A 19,035-nucleotide genomic window follows, 5' to 3' on the forward strand; every position below is an offset into this window, starting at 1 on the left:
TCTTAATTTTTATAGTGATATTTTGTAGAAATATAAAGGAATATAGGAAGCAGGGAAAGGCTGGTATAAAGATTCAAGAGAACAAGTACAAACTTTAAGTGAAATAAATAAAGAATTCTGGCAGCAACAGGTCCCAGGAGTATGGCAGAAAAAATCCTACAGTGTGGAAAAAAGAAATGACCAAGTTGAAACAGCGGGACCCTCAGTTCATCCCATTATACAATATCCATATCTTAAAAAGCTAGGGCAGCTCTGGGAGAAATCATTAAGGAGTATCTAGAACAAGGTGTTTTGTGGGAAATTATAAACCCACATATGTCAGGGAGCAGTGAGGGCCATCTCCACCCTAAGGGATGAGGAGCCAAATGCGATAACAAGGCCAACAGGGCAGGGGCCTTGCTGGCCAGAGCCCTAACAGTACCTGAGCAAGGTGAGCAGGGTAGACCCAGGGATGGTAAACAGGTTCAACTAAGAGTCCAGATCATCAGGCAAGTTCATGGTGATGAGGCAAGTCCAAGATAAAGCCAGGAAGATAATCTGCAGATTAGTGTCAGGATCAGGTCTGATGAGAGTAACCAGGGTCAGACAGAGATCGCCAAGTAGGTCCACAGTGACGAGGTAAGGCCATGGTCAGACTAGAAAATCAGTCTGCAGGTCAGGGTCCAGATCAGTGGGGTCTATGGCCAAGCACAACTGTGACTGAGCTGGAGTCTAGTACTACTATGACATAGCTCAAGCAGGGACTGAAGGCCCAGGTCTGAGCTGAACTGGGGCTCCTGGGCAGAGGGTGTGGAGGCCCCAAGTAAGGCTGGGCAGGGCCATTAAGACCTATTAGTGCCCTCAGGGGCTGTGCTGGTTTTGGCTGCGAAAGGGTTAATTCTGTTCACTGTAGTGCCTGTAATAGTCAGGGACCTTTCCAGCTTCCCATGCTCTCCCACATGGGCAAGAGGCCGGGAGGGGCGGGGCCACAGCCAAGACAGCTGACCCCGACTGGCCAATGGGATGTTCATTCCATACCATGTGACGCCATGACCAGTATATTAACGGTTGCAGTTGGCGCGCAGGGGTTGTTGGGGCTCGGGGACTGGCGGTGTCGGGTCAGCCGGTGGTGAGCGGCTGCATCACGTGCGGTTTGTTTTGGTGGTTCATTCCCCTTTCCCCCCACCCCGGGTTTTGCGCCTCTCATTGTTTTCCTTTCCATTGCATTTTTGTTGTTTTTGTTTTATTTTAAATATTAAACTGTTCTTATCTCAACCTGTGAGCTTTACCCTTACGATTCTCTCCCCCGTCCCACCGGTGGGGGAGTGAGCGAGTGGCTGTGTGGGGCTGAGTTGCCAGCTAAACCACAACGTGGGCCTAACAATAAAATTCTCCATTATGGCCTGTTAAAAAGGCTGATAAAAATCCTGGAGAATGATGGTAGGCTACTGTCAGATGAAGTGTAAGAAGGAAATGCATAGGCAGTGGAACGAGGGACACATATCCTGGGAAGAATGTAGGGATGCTGCTCAGATACATAGGGATTGGATGAGGAATGCGAAGGTACAGCTGGAGCTGAATTTGGGTAGGGAGGCAAAGAAATGGCTAAACAGCTGCCTGCTGATGGGAAGTAGCAAATGAATTCCTTGTTTTGCTCTGCTTGCACACACAGCTTTGATTTACCCATTAAACTGTCTTTATCTCAACCCAAAATTTTCCTACTTTTACCCTTCAAATTCTTTCCAATTCTGACTGGATATAAGGAGAAAAAAAAAGTTCTCTACAAGGATAATTAAGCACCAGAAGAAGTTGCCCAAAGAGGTCATGGCATCGCTATCCTTGGAATTTTTCATGACTGAGCGATGGCAGTTTGAGAGTCAGACTGGATGGAGGGGGACTGTGACTAATACCAACAAAGAGGGAACAGAGGCTGTGTTTTCGCATGCCTGCCATTATGTGCTCTAGAATCTGAAATGATAGAACTTGCAGAGGATAGAAAAGCCTCTTTCTTCCTTTTTCCTCCACCATGATTTCTTCCCACAAACAGTCCAATTATGTACTCCCTGCAGGGATGGTGGCACCAGCTGATACTACACAAGGCTGAGTTTCACTCAGAGTAGAGAAGCAGAAGAAAGCCTATGTGCTGCTTTCCACTAAATCAGTCTTTCAGTAGTGTCCAAGTGTTATGATCCATTCTCTGCATTGAGTGAAAAATCTCTGCTAGTGCAGTGTATCCCTTCATTTAAGGCCACCAAACAAAGCATCTCGCAGGAGTCAGTTTTTACACAGGTGGAAAACACATAACCATGCCTTTTGGTATGTTTTAAAACTGATCATGGAACAACACACTGAGCTGCACTGCCAGCTCTGTATAAAGCCAAGAACCAGTCAGAGCTACATCTCCATTGTATTGGAGGGGGAGATAAAAAGGGAATATGACCATCATCCTTAAATTAAAAGGGGGGGGGGGAGGTAAATTTGGAGAAAAACCTATTTGTCTGCATTCAGCTCCTCAACTTAAATAGCCAATTTTTATTCCTTTATATTAGGAAATAGTGTATGCTTCTTTTTTTTTTTAATTAGGTTGGAAGCAAAGACGTTGTTTTGAAAATAATCCATAAGACTTTCATTTGCAAAATAATTTTTAAACATTAAAACATTACCTCATTAAAAGAAGAAAGGTTAAGTTTTTTAGCAATAAACTTCTTTAGATGCAAGACTGTTGCTTGTGCTGAGCAGCGGATCCATTTTCGTTTCAATCCACGTAATTTGCTGCTATTGCATTCCAAGCAGATGCTTACCTTCAGGAAAAAGCAAACACAGTCAGGGCTAGTTGACAGAATTTTCTGCATTTCCCATTATGTAGTTCACATGCAGCATTTATTAGTCCAACAAAAAAGTGAAAATGTAGAATACCAGTATTCTTTAAAGCTAAATGCATGCAGTGTCATTAAAAAAAAGGTTGTCTAGTATTTTGTCAGCTTACTGTTCAACTCAAAAATGATCTGAACAAAAGTTCAAGGCAGAACTTTAGGGCTGTCTTGTTCCAGAGATTTATTCTAACTGCAAAGGTTACAACTAGTTCCAAAGAAGCCTAAGTCAACGCCAAAGCGAGATATCTAATATGAAAACCTATCAGGACCCTGAGCTCATTCCCACCCCAGGGTTTGGTTGCCTGAGCTCAGGGCCAATTTTGATAAGCAGCTGTATGATCATGAAACTGTTGTGAAGAAAGAACTGTTTGAGAAAAAGCTTGAAGAATTTTCAGTGTGAACTCACTCTGCTCCACTTAGGAGCATCATTTAAGCTGAATCTCCCTCCCTTGGTTGGTCTCCCTGCATGAAATAAGTTGCAGCCATGCTCGTGCCTGGCCTAGACCCTGACCCACAGATTAGACTTCCTGGCTTGACCTTGGACCTGCCTCATCACTAGGGACTTGGCTTGGTGATCACTGGACTGTGTATGACCTTGGTTACTATCGTCTCTGGACCTGACTTCAACTTGCTGATTTCACTTTCTGGTTTAACCTTGGACCTGCCTCATCACTAAAGGTTTACCTGGTGATCACTGGACTATGGTTGAATCTGGTCACTGTCACCAGAGTTGCTATGCCCTCCTTATTCAGATACTGTGGGACTGCAACCTTTGTTGGTGAGGACAGTGCCCTGCCTGCCTTGCTGTCACTCTCAGCTTGCCTGCCCCTATGGAGCAGCAGCCTGCCTTTGCTACTCCCTGACAAAACCATTATCACTTTTTAATGACTGTTTCTAATCCAACCTCTGAATCCAGTAACATAGTTTAATATTTAAGGCATGTTTTAAAATACTATTTTGAACTTTAAAATTTACTGATGCAGATGATGAAACAAAATTTTTAAAGTTCAAAAGATTATATGGGAAAAAATGGCCTTTTGATCTCTGTGCTTCAATTCCCTCTTCTCAATTATCTATTTTCTTTATTTAGTCTAAGCTCTTTAGGATAAGTTTTATTCTGTGCACTTAAATGGTTAGGTACAAAGCACAATCTATCTGAATACTGCCATTGTACTATCATTAAATGGAAAATTAATCCAAATTTAATTTACTTTGGACACAGTTAGCAGGAAAACATGAAGGCAGTGACTTGTGTATTCCAATAGCAAGTTTCATACTCAAACAGGTTTTATGTTTAAAATTTGACACTAAATAGTAAGTAAAAAAAGACTTTACGTTCTATTTATTGAAACATATTCAGTCCTGATGCACCGGAGTGGCATGTGAGTAGACTCAGATAAAGGGCCCAAATGACTTGAAATCTAGTTGAGATGAAAGCCAACACAGAGTTTAGCCAATACTCAGGAAACTCAGAAATAGTTACAACTATCAAACCCTAATGACATTCTCAAAACTAAATTTCTCCACAGCTACCTAAATAAAAAAGATGAAGCTCAAGTTTACACAAAAGCATGGGAGAACACTGTATCTTGTCTCTGTCAGAGGGAAAAAAGTTTACAAAGAAAAATGATCATTTAAAGCGGAAATACAAAATAAAACTAAGAAATGCCCTATATAAGAAGTAAGCACACCTGTTCATCACTTCGATGATAGTCATTATCTTCTTCCTGTTTTTCTTCAGAAGTTTCTTTGTTTGAATTTTCATCTGGTTTAGTTTCACCTTTCGGAAGAAAGCAGAGCATTACAATAATTAAATTAGACTTATCAGATGACAGTTAATCCTGAAACAAAGTCAAGACTATAAGCAACTGTGGTTTTTTTGCTTGGGTTTGTTTTTTTAATTAGGCTTGTCAGAGCATAATCAGCTTCTCTTCTAGCCAGGAAAAAAAGTTGGAAAGCAGCTTTATTCTTGACAGCAGAGATGTGGACACTAATCCAAAGCTTCCCAAAAAATCAGTTTAAGACACCTTGCTAAAAATTTGTCAGGGCTCATTCACTATTCTGTAAAACTGATATGCTCTCCTGGCAGTCAGAAATTTGAGAATCCTTTTGCCCTTGGATAAATACACACACGCGTACATTTAAAATATAACCACCACACCATTTCTACCACAAAATTTACACTTAATAGCAGCAGTTTCTGAAGTTAATGCAATTCAGGACTGGGATAAAAAGTAACCTTTTCGCATCACAGAGTTCCCACTGAAGATCATCACCAGGAACACATTACAGCCAGCTAAAAGAACACATTCTATGAACTGTGATGCAAAACAATACTGCGCTTAGATGCTGAATTCAAACTGGTGAATTCTTGTATATAGTCCAATACATAAGCACAAGCAAGCCTTGTACAATATTATACAATTATGAGTGCTAATAAATATTAGCTAGACACCTACCTCTGACAGATCCTTTCAGCAGCTTAATGGCAGTCTGTGCCCCCACCCCAAGACAGAATAAACAAAAGACCATTTACCATTGCGGTGTGAATCTAGATGTTGCTTTGCAGAGCATGTCTCCCCTTTGATGTCCCCTGGTACTTCCATACCCAATTTGTGATAGAATTCCCTCTGCTTTTTCATTTCCGCTGTTTAAAATTGTGAATATTAGTTATGTAATAATGTTCTAGCACAATATTTATCAAGATATTCCAAAACCCTCCTCTGTTTTGTAAAAAAAGCTTGTCAGGCAGGAAGTGGTATTAACACTTTTTGCTACCTCTCTACTCTTGCTGCCATAATAGAGTTACCCCAGATCTTATTCTTGAGAGGCAGAATACTACCAAGTCATTTGCAGAGCTATTAGTACACCATTCTGTTATTACATATAAAATAAAATTTAAATACTATACCATACTTTGTGGTTTTCCCCCTTCAATATTTCTATCAAAACATTGGTTTTGAATTTTTATCTGTATTTCTGATTTTCAATATCATAGAAAAAAATGTTACAATAATCTCTTTACCTAAACTTGCTTATGAATGTCCAATAATGTCCTCACTTGACAGCTTAATTGGATTGAAATATTCTACTTAAATAAAAGTAGCAACACACCACTGAAAAATAATACTGAACAATTATTATAAAGCATTCCTTTAGTTCAACAGATTCATTATCAAAGTAGATTGTAAGAACACAAATGCAAAGGTACTTGTTAGCAAAGGATTTAAGTACATCTTAGGAGAAGAAAAATTCACTGAAACTAAGTTATGCTACGTCAGTATTCCACTTCTGAGAACTCTGCAAAGCTGTCAAAAAAGACATGAATATGTATAGTTTATTAAAGAAGAATGTATGCAAATTATAAAATGCCAACATTAAAAAGTTGTAGTGCTATTTAGGTTTACATAATGTTACTTTTCCCCAAAATAACACCAGCATTTTAATTTCTGAAGTTTTTTTGTCATGGTTTCAGCTGGGATAGAGTAAATTTTCTTCACTCTAGCTGGTATAGTGCTGTGCTTTGAAATTAGCATGGAAAAAAAACCTGTTGAGATAACACACAGATGTTTAGGCTGTTGCTGGGCAGCGCTTATACTAGTCAAGGACATGTCTAGCCTCCCATGCTCTGCTGGGTGCACAAGAAGCCGGGAGGGGAGGGGGCACAGCTGAGAGTGGATTCAAACTGACCAAAGGGATATTCCATATCATGTAATGTCATGCCCAGTATGCTACCTGGGAGGGGCTGGCCGGGGGAGGGAGGGAGCAATCGCGGCTCGGGGACGGGCAGCGTTGGTCGGCGGGTGGTGAGCGGTTGTATCGTTCGTGTTTCTGCGTTTTTGTTCCCTGTTTTCCCTTTCCTTCCTTTTCCCTTTTATTATATTAACATTACTGTCATTATTATCATAATCATTTATCATCATCATTCTATTGTAGTTATTAAACTGTGCTTATCTCAACCCACAAGTTCTTTTGCTCGTCCGATTCTCTTCCCCATCCCACAGGGGTGGGGGGGTGGGTGAGCGAGCGGCTGCGTGGTGTTCAGTTGCCAGCTGAGGCTGAACCACGACAATTAATATTGTTAGTACAATTCTAAAATTAAATAAAGCTCTGAAGTGTAGCAGAAAAGTAGTGTTAGAACCTGAACAAGTGAAGATGGCATTTTTCATCCCCCCTGAACATTTTCCTCACTTCCTCTTTTCGTTAATGTGAAGGAACTATGTGTAAATCAGTACACGTGTACATTCAGTCCTATGTGTAAATACAACAGTACAATTTGTAAATTCAGTAAAAATAGGTCATACCAGAAAACTTACCTTCTTGGAGGCCTGGCACAAGTTTGTAAACAATATCTTGCATTGTTCTATCATGACTAGCGGGGGGGGAAAAAATTGAAGGTTTAAATTAGCGATCTTGATTCAAACCATTCCTCTTAAAGAGATTCAGTATTAAATCAACTCTACAAACCTCTAAAGTCTTCTAAGAAATAAAAATATTTATCTTGGATAACCGAAATATCAAACATGAGATAACAGTAACAAGAAAGGAATGCAGATAAGGTTCAGGCTAAGACAAGAACTGACAAAAGTTAAACTGAAAAAAGTTTAACAGAAATGCTAGCAAGGATGCTAGGAAGGATGGTCTTTACAATGCAAAGGATGACATCCTGTGAGAGATGCCATATACCTGCATGTGTATCAGTAACATAACTCTCAAAATTCCTTGACAATTATAACAAAAGCATTTTTATTTTCTATTTCTAGACACTAGACACTTTTCTGTTTCTAGAAACTAGACTGTTTCTTATCCCTTTTAATTAATCTTTCATGTTGCTAGGTTGTTCAGTTATCCATACTGGGATTTTAAAAAAAAGTGAGGAAAAAAAGCCTATAGGGGAAAAAAAATAAGAGAACAAAGGAAAGAAAACTTGCATTTGCTCTTATAATCCAACATCTTACTCAAGAGAAACATCATGTAGTTCAGAATCCCATCTAGCTAAAAAGGGTGGAACAAAACAAGACAGACTGATCCAGCACATAAGGAAAAAAATTATGGGGAAGGACTGGTTAAGATTCTAAACACTGATGTTTTCACCTACAAGATGCCATTTCCTAGATTACTCTGAAACAAGTCATTGCCTGAAAGGACCAGAACATTACCCTGACTTCCAAACTATAAATAAAAACCAATAGAAGCTAAAATGTCAGCCTCAGCTTCTACTGGGGCATTAACCCCACAAGAGTTTTCAATACCAAACTCCAGCTTTGACTCTCAGGTTAGGATTTTTAAATGCCATTTACAGGTTGCAGGAACATCTCCAAAAACATTTCAACCTAAATGAATTATTTTAGCCACCAGCATGAGAGCAGAGGTGAGAATTTAACAGCATTCTTAATAATGAAACATGAGATGTGTTTTACCTATTCCCCAGATGGATGGGGATGAATTAGATCACAGATTCTTGCAACTAAGGAATAATACAAAGGTCTTCCCTATTAATTATCTATTAAAGAAACCACAGACTTCCAAAAGCAGGATGGACAAAGGCTATCTGTTTTGATCTTTAAGAGGCAGTATTTTGTAACTAGCTCAGGAAAATACTTCTCTAGGAGGGCATCTTCATTTTTCAAAGCAGTAGAGAAAAGAACCTAGACTGAAGAAGGGGATCAATTTTTAAAAAGACATAATACTGTGCATTCAGTGTCCACAAACAACTGTCAAATCCGCTTCTAACTACTCAATTTGAGGCTATGCTCCCAAGCCTCTCTTAGCATTGAAAACAGGCTTCTGAACCAATACACAGATGTATTCCTGTAGTTTCACAGATGACAACCATCTTGTCTTATGTGCCATTTGTTTCTTCTTGCCTACTGGCATGGATTTATCATTACTGTTTTGTCATATCTCACAATACACTCTAGTACAGTCTCTACATCATTCTTGGAAGGTATAAGAAGAACCTATCCTATTTCTGACTTCGAAGGGGACTCAGTTTTGCACAGTTCAGAAAGTTTTTATAGGACATGCACAATTCTCAGTGAAAGTGGAGAAAGAATCAAATTCATTTTCTTTAGCCACTTCTTCAAAAGCTGCACTAGAACCGAGACATGCAAATTTGATGCAGTGCCACAAACGAAAAGAAACTTTGCATGGAGGTAGACAAGAGTCTACACAACATACAGCAGCTATTGTGAACACACTGTCTCAATACATCTCTATCAATGAAAGTTGCTAAGGTACAAACCTCTAGTGCAGATCTGGCCAAGTCAGGTGGTATAAACATTTGGCTGATACCTTTGAAATTTTTAAAAAGAGGAAACCATTGAAGAAAAAGAAAGGTAATGTACAAATAAACAGAAAATACACTGAAAAAGAAGGAAATTATGGTACAATAACCCATTCATTTTAGGTCACACAGTAAGGGAGCCTTGTATGGGAATGGAAAAAAGTAGGCACAAATCTTTCAGAGGCTGTTCCATTCAAGATGCTGAAGTCGCTACTCTAACATTTCTGCTACCACCTTTCTCATCTGCACCTATGAAATCAACAGTTCTTTGAAAGACTAAATCAACAATAATGCTGTGTATTTGCAAAGTCTTTGAACACACCCTCTCATTCACTGAAAACCACTGTTCAACTGCCAGTCATTGTTCTGAAAATTTAATACAAGTGTAATTCATGTAGATGTTCCATACGTGCAACATCTATCATCTAGGCATACAAAATAGGAAGTGACTAAATCTCATTAAACTTCACTCAGGAATTAAACAGTAAAGTCTATTGTGTTTGTCCAATTCAAGAGAAAAGAGCTATGAAGATGATCAGGGGGCTGGAGCATCTCTCTTATGAAGAAAGGCTGAGATACCTGGATTTGTTTAACCTGGACAAGAGAAGACTGAGGGGGGGATCTTATCAATGCTTATAAATGTCAAGAGGGTGGGGCCAGACTCTTTTCAGTTGTGCCCAATGAAAGGACATGGGGCAATGGGCACAAGTTGGAACACAGGAAGTTCCACCTAAACATGAGAAAAAAACTTCTTTCCTGTGAGGGTGACAGAGCACTGGAACAGGCTGCCCAGAGAGGCTGTGGAGTCTCCTTCCCTGGAGACATTCAAAACCTGCCTGGACGTGGTCCTGTGCCCCCTGCTCTAGGTGTACCTGCTCAAGCATGGGGGTTGGATGAGATGATCTCCAGAGGTCCCTTCCAGCCCCTACCATTCTGTGATTTCTTTCAAAAGAATTGTAAATTCACAGCAGAATTCAATACCTTACCTTTTCTATATAAATCTTCTATCTTCTAATCAAGCTTCTTTATATATATTTAAAATATTGATAAGCAAATTACAAAATGTAGAGAGAAATTGTGCTGTATTTGAGAGGTTTTTACAGCCCAGAGAGTAGCTAGTTGTACTTTTCCTTTCCTACTGCATACTTACCCGATATACTGTAATGGATGGCTCTGGTGTATAACAATCCGACATGTTGGACAGGTGTTGTTTTCCTCCAAATACTTCACCAAGCAGCTTCTACAGACTAATAAGAACATTAATAATTTAAAAGAAATAAAACAAGACATAGTTTGAAGACACTTGTGAGGTCGCCAGGGCTATGAGTGGGTTTCTGACACCCTTGGGATGTGCCTGTGGAGGGACCGGCCAGCAGACCACAGGTCTTGCAAGAGGGGCAAGCAAGAGTTGGGTGGTGCTGGTGGTCTCCATGGCCAGTTCAAAGCCCGGGAAGCCACATATAACTGGCACCTAGAGAGCGCTAACGGCCAAGAGTGTGGCATCAGTTGGGAGTGGTGTTGGGAGTTTGCATGAAAAAGGCAGGCAGTCTGTCAGCTGTTGGGCTGCTCCCTGCTCTGCTCACCTACAGGCTTAGGCTGCAGCCCTGACGGTCACCCGAACTAACTGGTGGCTGCACAAGCCTACCCAGAAACTTGAGGTCTCGAGGGAATTAGAATTAGAAAGATGACATCTTTCAAAAGAATTACTATTCTATAAGTAAGTGTGCCGGGTTTGTTTTTTTTTTTTTCTGAGAACTATAAGGAGACTGTGACCTGCCGAAAGAAAACAGTGTCCACCCGTCGCAACTGCAAGGCTGAGGCTGAAACCCAAACAGAAACACTACAGCTTACCTATGCTGATGTCTCCACCCAAACAGACCTCCCAAGGACTGAAATAGCTGTCCAGACCTCAGGTTGCATGGAACTGCAGTGCCTGGAAGTCCCCCTAATACCTGAAGGCAGCGGTGGGTGTCATAGCTGCAAGTGTGCCCAGCTAGAACTCCTCAAACAAGTAGCTATGTTACAAGAGGCGCTCAATAGGCAGCACAGTATCCAGGAATGTGAGTAGGAGATCAATACATGGTATCGTGCGCTGTCCCAGGCTGAGCAACACCCCAGCCTTAAGGCTGTGCAAGGGGAAGGTAAGCCTGAATACAGCCTCAAGCTGACTGACACAAGAAACTCATGAGATGAAGGAGACTGGACCCTTGTCTCTGCTTGGGGCAGAAGGAAGAACCTTCCCCCTTCCCCTAAAGTGCCCCTGCATAACAGAGACGACACTCTGGGGTTGGAGAAGGAAGCACATGTGAGTAACAGACAGGATTCAGGAAAAGCTGACCATGCAAAGTTGATCCAACCATCCACCCACATTAGAACCAGTGCCACCAGAAAAGCACATAAAGTATTAGTAAATGGAGACTCCTTACTGAGAGGCACTGAAGCACCCATTTGCCGTCCAGACAATTTCTCTAGAGAAGTTTGCTGCCTACCAGGAGCTCACATTTGTGACATCACTGAGAGGCTGCTGAGCCTAGTGAACCCTACAGATTATCATCCGCTACTACTATTCCATGTAGGTTCCAATGATACTGCAATGAGGCAACTCAGAACCATCAAAAGAGACTATATGTCCCTCGGAGCAATGTTAAAAGGATCTGGAGCACCAGTGGTGTTCTCTGTTTTCCCAGGCAGAGGAAGGAGTTTAGGAAGGAGGAACCAAATTGAACAGGTGAATGCCTGGCTGTTTGGCTGGTGCCATACTCAAGGTTTTGGCTTCTATGATCATGGATCTGCTTTTGAGAAGCTGGGTCTCTTGGGAGCTGATGGGATTCACCTGATCAAGTGGGGCAAGAGGGTCTTTACCAACAAGCTGGCCAGACTTACAAGGAGAGCTTTAAACTAGATTTAGTGAAATGCCTCAAAGGAATTAGGGCATGTTCCTCTAAAAAGTGACAAGATAGGTAGCCCAACTGAAATTCCTCTATACCAATGCACGCAGCATGGGTAACAAAGAGGAGGAGCTGGAAGCCACTGTGCAGCTAGAAAGCTGTGATCTAATCGCTATTGCTAAAACACGGTGGGACGAATTGCATGACTGGAGTGCTGCAATTGATGGCTATAAGCTGTTCAGAAGGGACATGCAAGGAAGGAGAGGTAGGGGTGTTGCTTTCTATGTAAAAGAATGGACTGACTGCAGAGAGCTGTCTTTGAAAAACAGCGATGAACAGGTTGAGAGCTTATGGGTAAAAAATAGGGGCCAAGTCAACAAAGGAAACCTCGTGGTGTGCTGGTTTTGGCTGAGAAGGGGTTAATTCTCCTCACTGTGGGGGTCAGCTACCTTTCCAGCTTCCCGCGCTCTGCCGCGTGGCGGGGGGGACTGGGAGGGGCAGGGCCATGGTGGGGACGGCTGACCCCGACTGGCCAATGGCAGGTTCATTCCATACCATGTGACACCATGACCAATATATTGAGGGGGGGGGCAGTTGCAGCGGGAGCGCGGAGGCGGCGCGCGTCGGGTCAGCGGGCGGCGCGCAGCTGCGGTGCGGGCAGTTTGTTCCGGCGGTTCGTTCCCCCTCTCCCCTCCCTTCCCCCCTCCCCCGGGGCTTTGCGCCTCTCGTTGTTCTCCTTTACATTGCATTTCTACTGTTGTTTTCTTTTAATTTTAATTATTAAACTGTTCTTATCCCAACCCACGAGGTTACCCTTCTGATTCTCTCCCCCATCTACCGGTGGGGAGTGAGCGAGCGGCTGTGTGGGGCTGAGCTGCCGCTAAACCACGACACGTGGCTGGTGTTTACTACAGACCGCCCACTCAAGGGGAGCCTGTTGAAGTGTTCTTACTTCAACTACAGGAAGCATCACACTTGCAGGCCCTGATCCAGCTGGGGGACTTAAATCACCCTGACATCTGCTGGAAAAGCAGCACAGCAAGCTCTAAGTGGTCCAGGAGACTCTTGGTGTCCATCAAGGATAATTTCTTAATCCGGGTGAGAGCCAGCCCAACCAGAGGAGAAGAGCTACTGGACCTCTTGCTCACCAACAGAGATCAACTAATTAGAGAGGTCAAGATACAATTTTGTATCAGGAATACAATTTTGTATCAGGAATAGTGTGGCCAGCAGGACTAGGGAAGTGTTTGTCCCCCTGTACTCGTCATTGGTGAGCCCACACCTTGAACACTGTGTCCAGTTTTGGGCCCCTCAGTACAAGAGGGACACTGAGTTGCTGGAATGTGTCCAGAGAAGGGCAACGAAGCTGGTGAAGGGTCTGGAGAACAGGTCTTATGAGGAGAGGTTGATGGAACTGGGGTTGTTTAGTCTGGAGAAGAGGAGGCTGAGGGGAGACCTTACTGCTCTCTACAATTACCTGAGAGGAGGTTGTAGCGAGGTGGATGTTGGTCTCTTCTCCCAAGTTACTAGTGATAGAATGAGAGGAAACTGCTTCAAGCTGCATCAGGGGAGGTTTAGATTGGATATTAGGAAAAATTTCTTCACTGAAAGAGTGGTCAGGCATTAGAACAGACTGCCCAGAGAGGTGGTGGAGTCACCATCCCTGGAGGTGTTCAAAAAACGTGTAGACATGGCAATTCAGGGCATGGTTTACGAGGCATGGTGGTGTTGGGTTGACAGTTGCACTTGATTATCCTAGAGGTCTTTTCCAACCTTAATGATTCTATGATTCTAAGATTGGTGGCAGCCTGGGCTGCAGCGATCATACCCTGGTGGGATTCACAGTCTTGAGGGATATGGACCAGGTGAAGAACAGAGTCTTAGGAGAGCAAACTTTCAGTTGTTTAAGAAACTAGTGAATGTGACCTCCTAGGAAAATGCCTTCAGGGACAAAGGAGCTGAACAGAGTTGGCAGCCCTTTAAGGACTTTTTTCTTAGAGCGCAAGTGCTCTCAATGCCCACGTGTAAGAAATCAGGCAAGGAAGGCAGGAGACTGGCATGGCTAAGGACATCCTGGTCAAACTAAAGTATAAGAAGGAAATCCATAGGCAGTGGAAGCAGGGACATGTATCCTGGGTAGAATAGAGGGATGCTGCCTGGATGTGTAGAAATGGAACCAGGAAAGATAAGGTGCAGTTGGGTCTGAATTTGGCAAGAGATGTGAAGAAAAATAAAAAGGGCTTCTACAGGAACATTTGCCAGAAGAGGAAGATTAAAAAAATGTACACACCCTGATAAATAAGACATGGGAACTAGTGACAACCAACATGGAGAAGGCTGAGGTACTCAACAATTTTTTGCTTCAGTTTTCAATGGTAATCTCTTTTCCCACTTTAGATTCAAGTCCTTGAATCTAAAGGCAGGGACTGGGGGAAAGAAGTCCCTCTTGTCATAGAAGTTCAGGGTTGAGACCACCTGAGGAACCTGAACATACACTAGTCCGTGGGACCCTATGAGATGCCAGGGTCCTGAGAGAATTGGCTGATATAATTGCCAAGCCATTCTCCATCATATTTGAAAAGTCATGGCAGTCAGGCGAAGTCCCCAGCGACTGGAAAAAGAGAAACATCATGCCCATTTTTAAAAAGGGTAAAAAGGAGGACCCTGGGAAATACCAACCAGTCAGCCCCACCTCTGTGCCTGGTAAGATCATGGAACAGATCCTCCTGGAAGACATGTCAAAACATATGGAAGGCAGGGAGGTGATTTGAGACAGTCAACATGGCCTCAGCAAGGGCAAATCATGCCTAACTAATCTGGTAGTCTTCCATGATAGAGTGACTACATCAGTGGACAAGGGAAGAGCTACAGACGTCATCTACCTGGAATTCTGTAAGGCCTTTGATACGGTCCCCCGCATCATTCTTGCTGCAAAATTGGAGAGATATGGGTTTGATGGATGGACTATTAACCAAGCTGATTGTTGCAGTTGATATGGTAGAGGGAAGGGCTGCCACCCAGAGGGACCTTGGCAAGCTTAAGCAGTGGGCCCATGTGAACCTCATGAAGTTCAACAAGGCCAAGTGCAGGGTCCCATGCCTGGACTGGGTCAATCCCCAATATCAGTACATACTAGGGGATGAATGGATTGAGAGCAGCCCTGTGGAGAAGGACTCAGGGATATACTGGTGGATGAAAAATTGGACGGGAGCCAACAATGTGTGCTTGCAGCCCAGAAAGCTAATCATATCCTGGGCTGCATCAAAAGAAACGTGGACAGCAGGTCAAGGGCGGTCATCCTCCCCCTCTGCTCTGCTCTGGTGAGACCCCACCTGGAGTACTGCGTTGTCATGGTTTTAGCTGGGATAGAGTAAATTTTCTTCACTCTAGCTGGTATAGTGCTGTGCTTTGAAATTAGCATTGAAAAAAAAAAACTGTTGAGATAACACACAGATGTTTAGGCTGTTGCTGGGCAGCGCTTATACTAGTCAAGGACATGCCTAGCTTCCCATGCTCTGCTGGGTGCACAAGAAGCCGGGAGGGGAGGGGGCACAGCTAAGAGTGGATTCAAACTGACCAAAGGGATATTCCATATCATGTAACGTCATGCCCAGTATGCTACCTGGGAGGGGCTGGCCGGGGGAGGAGGAAGCAATCGCGGCTCGGGGACGGGCAGCGTCGGTCGGCGGGTGGTGAGCGGTTGTATCGTTTGTGTTTCCGTATTTTTTTTTCTGTTTTCCCTTTCCTTTCCTTTTCCCTTTTATTATATTAACATTATTGTAATTATTATCATTATCATTTATCATTATCATTTTATTGTAATCATTAAACTGTGCTTATCTCAATCCACAAGCTCTTTTGCTCGTCCGATTCTCTTCCCCATCCCACAGGGGTGGGGGGAGTGAGCGAGTGGCTGCGTGGTGTTCAGTTGCCAGCTGAGGCTGAACCACGACATGCGTCCAGCTCTGGGGTCCCCAGTACAAGACAGACATGGACCTGTTAAAGTGGGTCTAGAGGAGGGCCATGAAAATGGTCAGAGGGCTGGAACACTTCTGTGAAGAAAGGCTGAGAGAGTTGGGGTTGTTCAGCCTTGGAAAAGAGAACATTTTTAATGAACATTTTTCATGACTGTTCTCAATTCAGAGAAGTGATACATTGCAGCTATGGTAAGAAAATCTAGTCAGAGTCTTCCTAACAAAACATGCTCAAATTTGGAACACAGTCCCATTCCCAGAGTTACTAGAACAGCATTTCAAATAGGTCAGTAGCATATTTATTTGCTCTTTTCAGCTTTCACAAAGGATGCTATGGATGCTGAATGCTGTTAATATACCTAGCCAATTTGCTGTTTATCATCAATGCATGTAGAAGAAAAACGTGTTATGATAATAAACCTTTGGCAAAAGAGTAATTCCTTTTTCCTCATCAGATTCTTTGAATCATTTTATTCAAATGCAATTTAACTTTTCACTTTCACAAAATACACTACAATTAGACTTCAGTCATAAAATTAAATGAGGAAAGGTCTTTAGTATACAGGTAAAAATTGTTAAAATGGATACTACAGAGCAGCATGCTTCTGGACCTGTTTCCAAGTCTATATACAACCATATATCCGATTCAAAGAAAAACAATTCCCTCATCGTAACCAGTGCTACTGTTTTTTCACTAATAATAATATATTACAGTATTAAGTGTTTTCCTGACCTGAAGTTCTAAACACACTCCAGCTCAAACTTCAGAAATTAAAACAGCTCAAGTTACCTACAATATATTTTTTAAATTATTAAAAAAGGTTAAACATCTTTTCCTTAAACAGTGATTCCTTTAATCTTAGGCAGTCTTACAATAGCCCTTATGGTATAAGGCAAGAGAACTGTAGCTGTAGTGTCATCTACCTCTCAGACATGATGGTATGTTTGAATAAACACCAGTTAAACCCAAAAAAGTAATTACATTTGCTTTGCTTATATGTTGCATTTACATATTCAAGATTAAATTACTGTTGATGGTAGAGGTTATTATTGGACCAATCCTAGTAGTTTTGCCCACTAAGCATTACAGTCTGCTCCAGTGGTATATACTAGCAGATCCAGTTGCAAGGGTGAGGCCATAAGCTGTTTGAACCAAGTAAACAAAAGAACCAAACCCATCTTCTAAAACCACTAACTTCTCATTTGCCATCAGTAGATCCTCCAGTTTTGAATAAGGAGATACCAACCCCTCCTAAACTAAACTCAGCACAGGTCAGCTCAGTTTGTCACAGACAAACTAAAACAGTACAAATGAAGAAACAAGGTGGGCAAACTCACTTTCCCTATAGCTGTTCTTTAAAAGCTGTTCCCCACCATTCCACCCATGATATGAGGTTATGTCTCCCCTCAGAATTAATAACATAAGTCTAAGGATGAAAGCAAAAGCAAGAAAACTTTCTGAAAACATAAATTTATAATAAGGGACATTCCACAAAACACCCCATAGGTTTGCTCTAAAAATGCATTCCTGAGGAAAGGCATGGCCTACGTGAACTAGAGCACACCTGCTTGCAGTCCATATTTCAGGGTTGCAAATAAATAAATAAATAAATACATACATACATACATTTTAGAACAATGAGAAAGTGACCCTCTAGCAAGACCAATTTTAATAGTTAATGGCAGCATTACAGAATTTGGGAAAAAAAACAAAGCAAAAGCCTAGATTACGGTTCTAAATGCTTGTCATAGTTTCAGCTGGGATAGAGTTAATTTTCTTCACTGTAGCTGGTATAGTGCTGTGTTTTGGATTTAGTATGAGAATAATGTTAATAACATACTGATGTTTTCATTATTGCTGAGCAGTGCTTATACTAGTCAAGGACTTTTTCAGCTTCCTGTGCTCTGCCAGGTGCACAAGAACTTGGGAGGGAGGGGACACAGCCAAAACAGCTGACCCAAACTGACCATAGGGATATTCCATACCATATGACATCGTGCTCAGTATATAAAGCTGGGAGAAGAAGGAAGAGGGGGATGTTTGGAGTGATGGCATTTGTCCTCCCAAGTAACCATTACGCTTGATGGAGCCCTGCTTTCCTGGAGATGGCTGAACACCTGCCTGCCCATGGGAAATAGCGAATAAATTCCTTGTTTTGCTTTGCTTGTGTGTGCAACTTTTGTTTTACCTATTAAACTGTCTTTATCTCAACCCATGAATTTCCTCACTTTTACTCTTCTTATTCTGTCCTGCACCCCACTGGAGGGGGAAAGAGCGAGCAGTTGTGTGGTGCTTGGTTGCTGGCTGGGGCTAAACCATGACACATGGTTCCAAGTTTGTTCTCCTTATTTGTCTCACAAAATGATATATTTTTGCTGAAAAGTTATAAGTGCATAGCAAAGCTTGCATTATTCTGTTTGATACACAGTAAAACTTTAAACTTCAACTAAAACTGTTAAAACATCTAGCACATCAAGTAAAAAAACAATTTTAGCTTACAGCATTATATTCCTACTTACAAGTATGTAAGCATTCTGTTACGGTGGTGGCATCAATCAGGTATCCGTTGCATAAATGACAGGTTATATGGGCATTAATGTCCCAAAGCTTAATCTTTCTAGTCATCATCTTTGGTATCTGTAAAAAAACAAAAATCAGCCACACATTACATAGCAACTCAGATGTACTGATGACATAAAAGTAGTTTTTGAATAAATGAGTAACTATAATTCACCTTAAAGATATGCTACTGTAGACAGCTTCAGGCTCTTGTATACTTATGCATATATTTTGAATGAGTACTAAACTTTTAAAAGATGATAAAATGAATGGTGAAATAATTGAAATCTACACTATTTTACATGGTAGGTTTTCAGAGTAGCTGCAGAGAAAATCTGCTCCAGCACCATGGAGCACCTCCTCCATTCTCTGACCTTGGTGTTACCTCTGTTGTTTCTCATTCATTCTATTCCCTCCTCCTCTCTCTGTCCAGTGTTTTCTACCCTTTCTTAAGTATGTTTTCACAGAGGTGCCA

At 42.0% G+C, this 19,035-nt stretch overlaps 1 protein-coding gene across 6 annotated transcripts in view; it reads right to left on the bottom strand.

Moving 5' to 3' along the window:
* Window positions 1-19,035, bottom strand: part of LOC135310861 (polycomb group RING finger protein 3-like) — a 116,034-nt gene that overhangs the window by 32,557 nt on the left and 64,442 nt on the right. For 5 of the 6 annotated variants that reach the window (XM_064439931.1, XM_064439933.1, XM_064439929.1 and 2 more), the window contains 6 exons: window positions 18,521-18,638; window positions 10,289-10,385; window positions 7,169-7,224; window positions 5,389-5,499; window positions 4,544-4,632; window positions 2,643-2,780 (listed from right to left, as the gene is read on the bottom strand). In XM_064439931.1, the coding sequence (XP_064296001.1) occupies window positions 2,643-2,780; window positions 4,544-4,632; window positions 5,389-5,499; window positions 7,169-7,224; window positions 10,289-10,385; window positions 18,521-18,629 (600 nt within the window). In that variant the 5' untranslated portion in view covers window positions 18,630-18,638. The remainder of the gene's footprint in view (window positions 1-2,642; window positions 2,781-4,543; window positions 4,633-5,388; window positions 5,500-7,168; window positions 7,225-10,288; window positions 10,386-18,520; window positions 18,639-19,035) is intronic. The other variant, XM_064439934.1, reaches the window with a different exon arrangement.

This window comes from Phalacrocorax carbo (assembly GCF_963921805.1).
Source record: "Phalacrocorax carbo chromosome W unlocalized genomic scaffold, bPhaCar2.1 SUPER_W_unloc_3, whole genome shotgun sequence".
Lineage (NCBI taxonomy): Eukaryota > Metazoa > Chordata > Aves > Suliformes > Phalacrocoracidae > Phalacrocorax > Phalacrocorax carbo.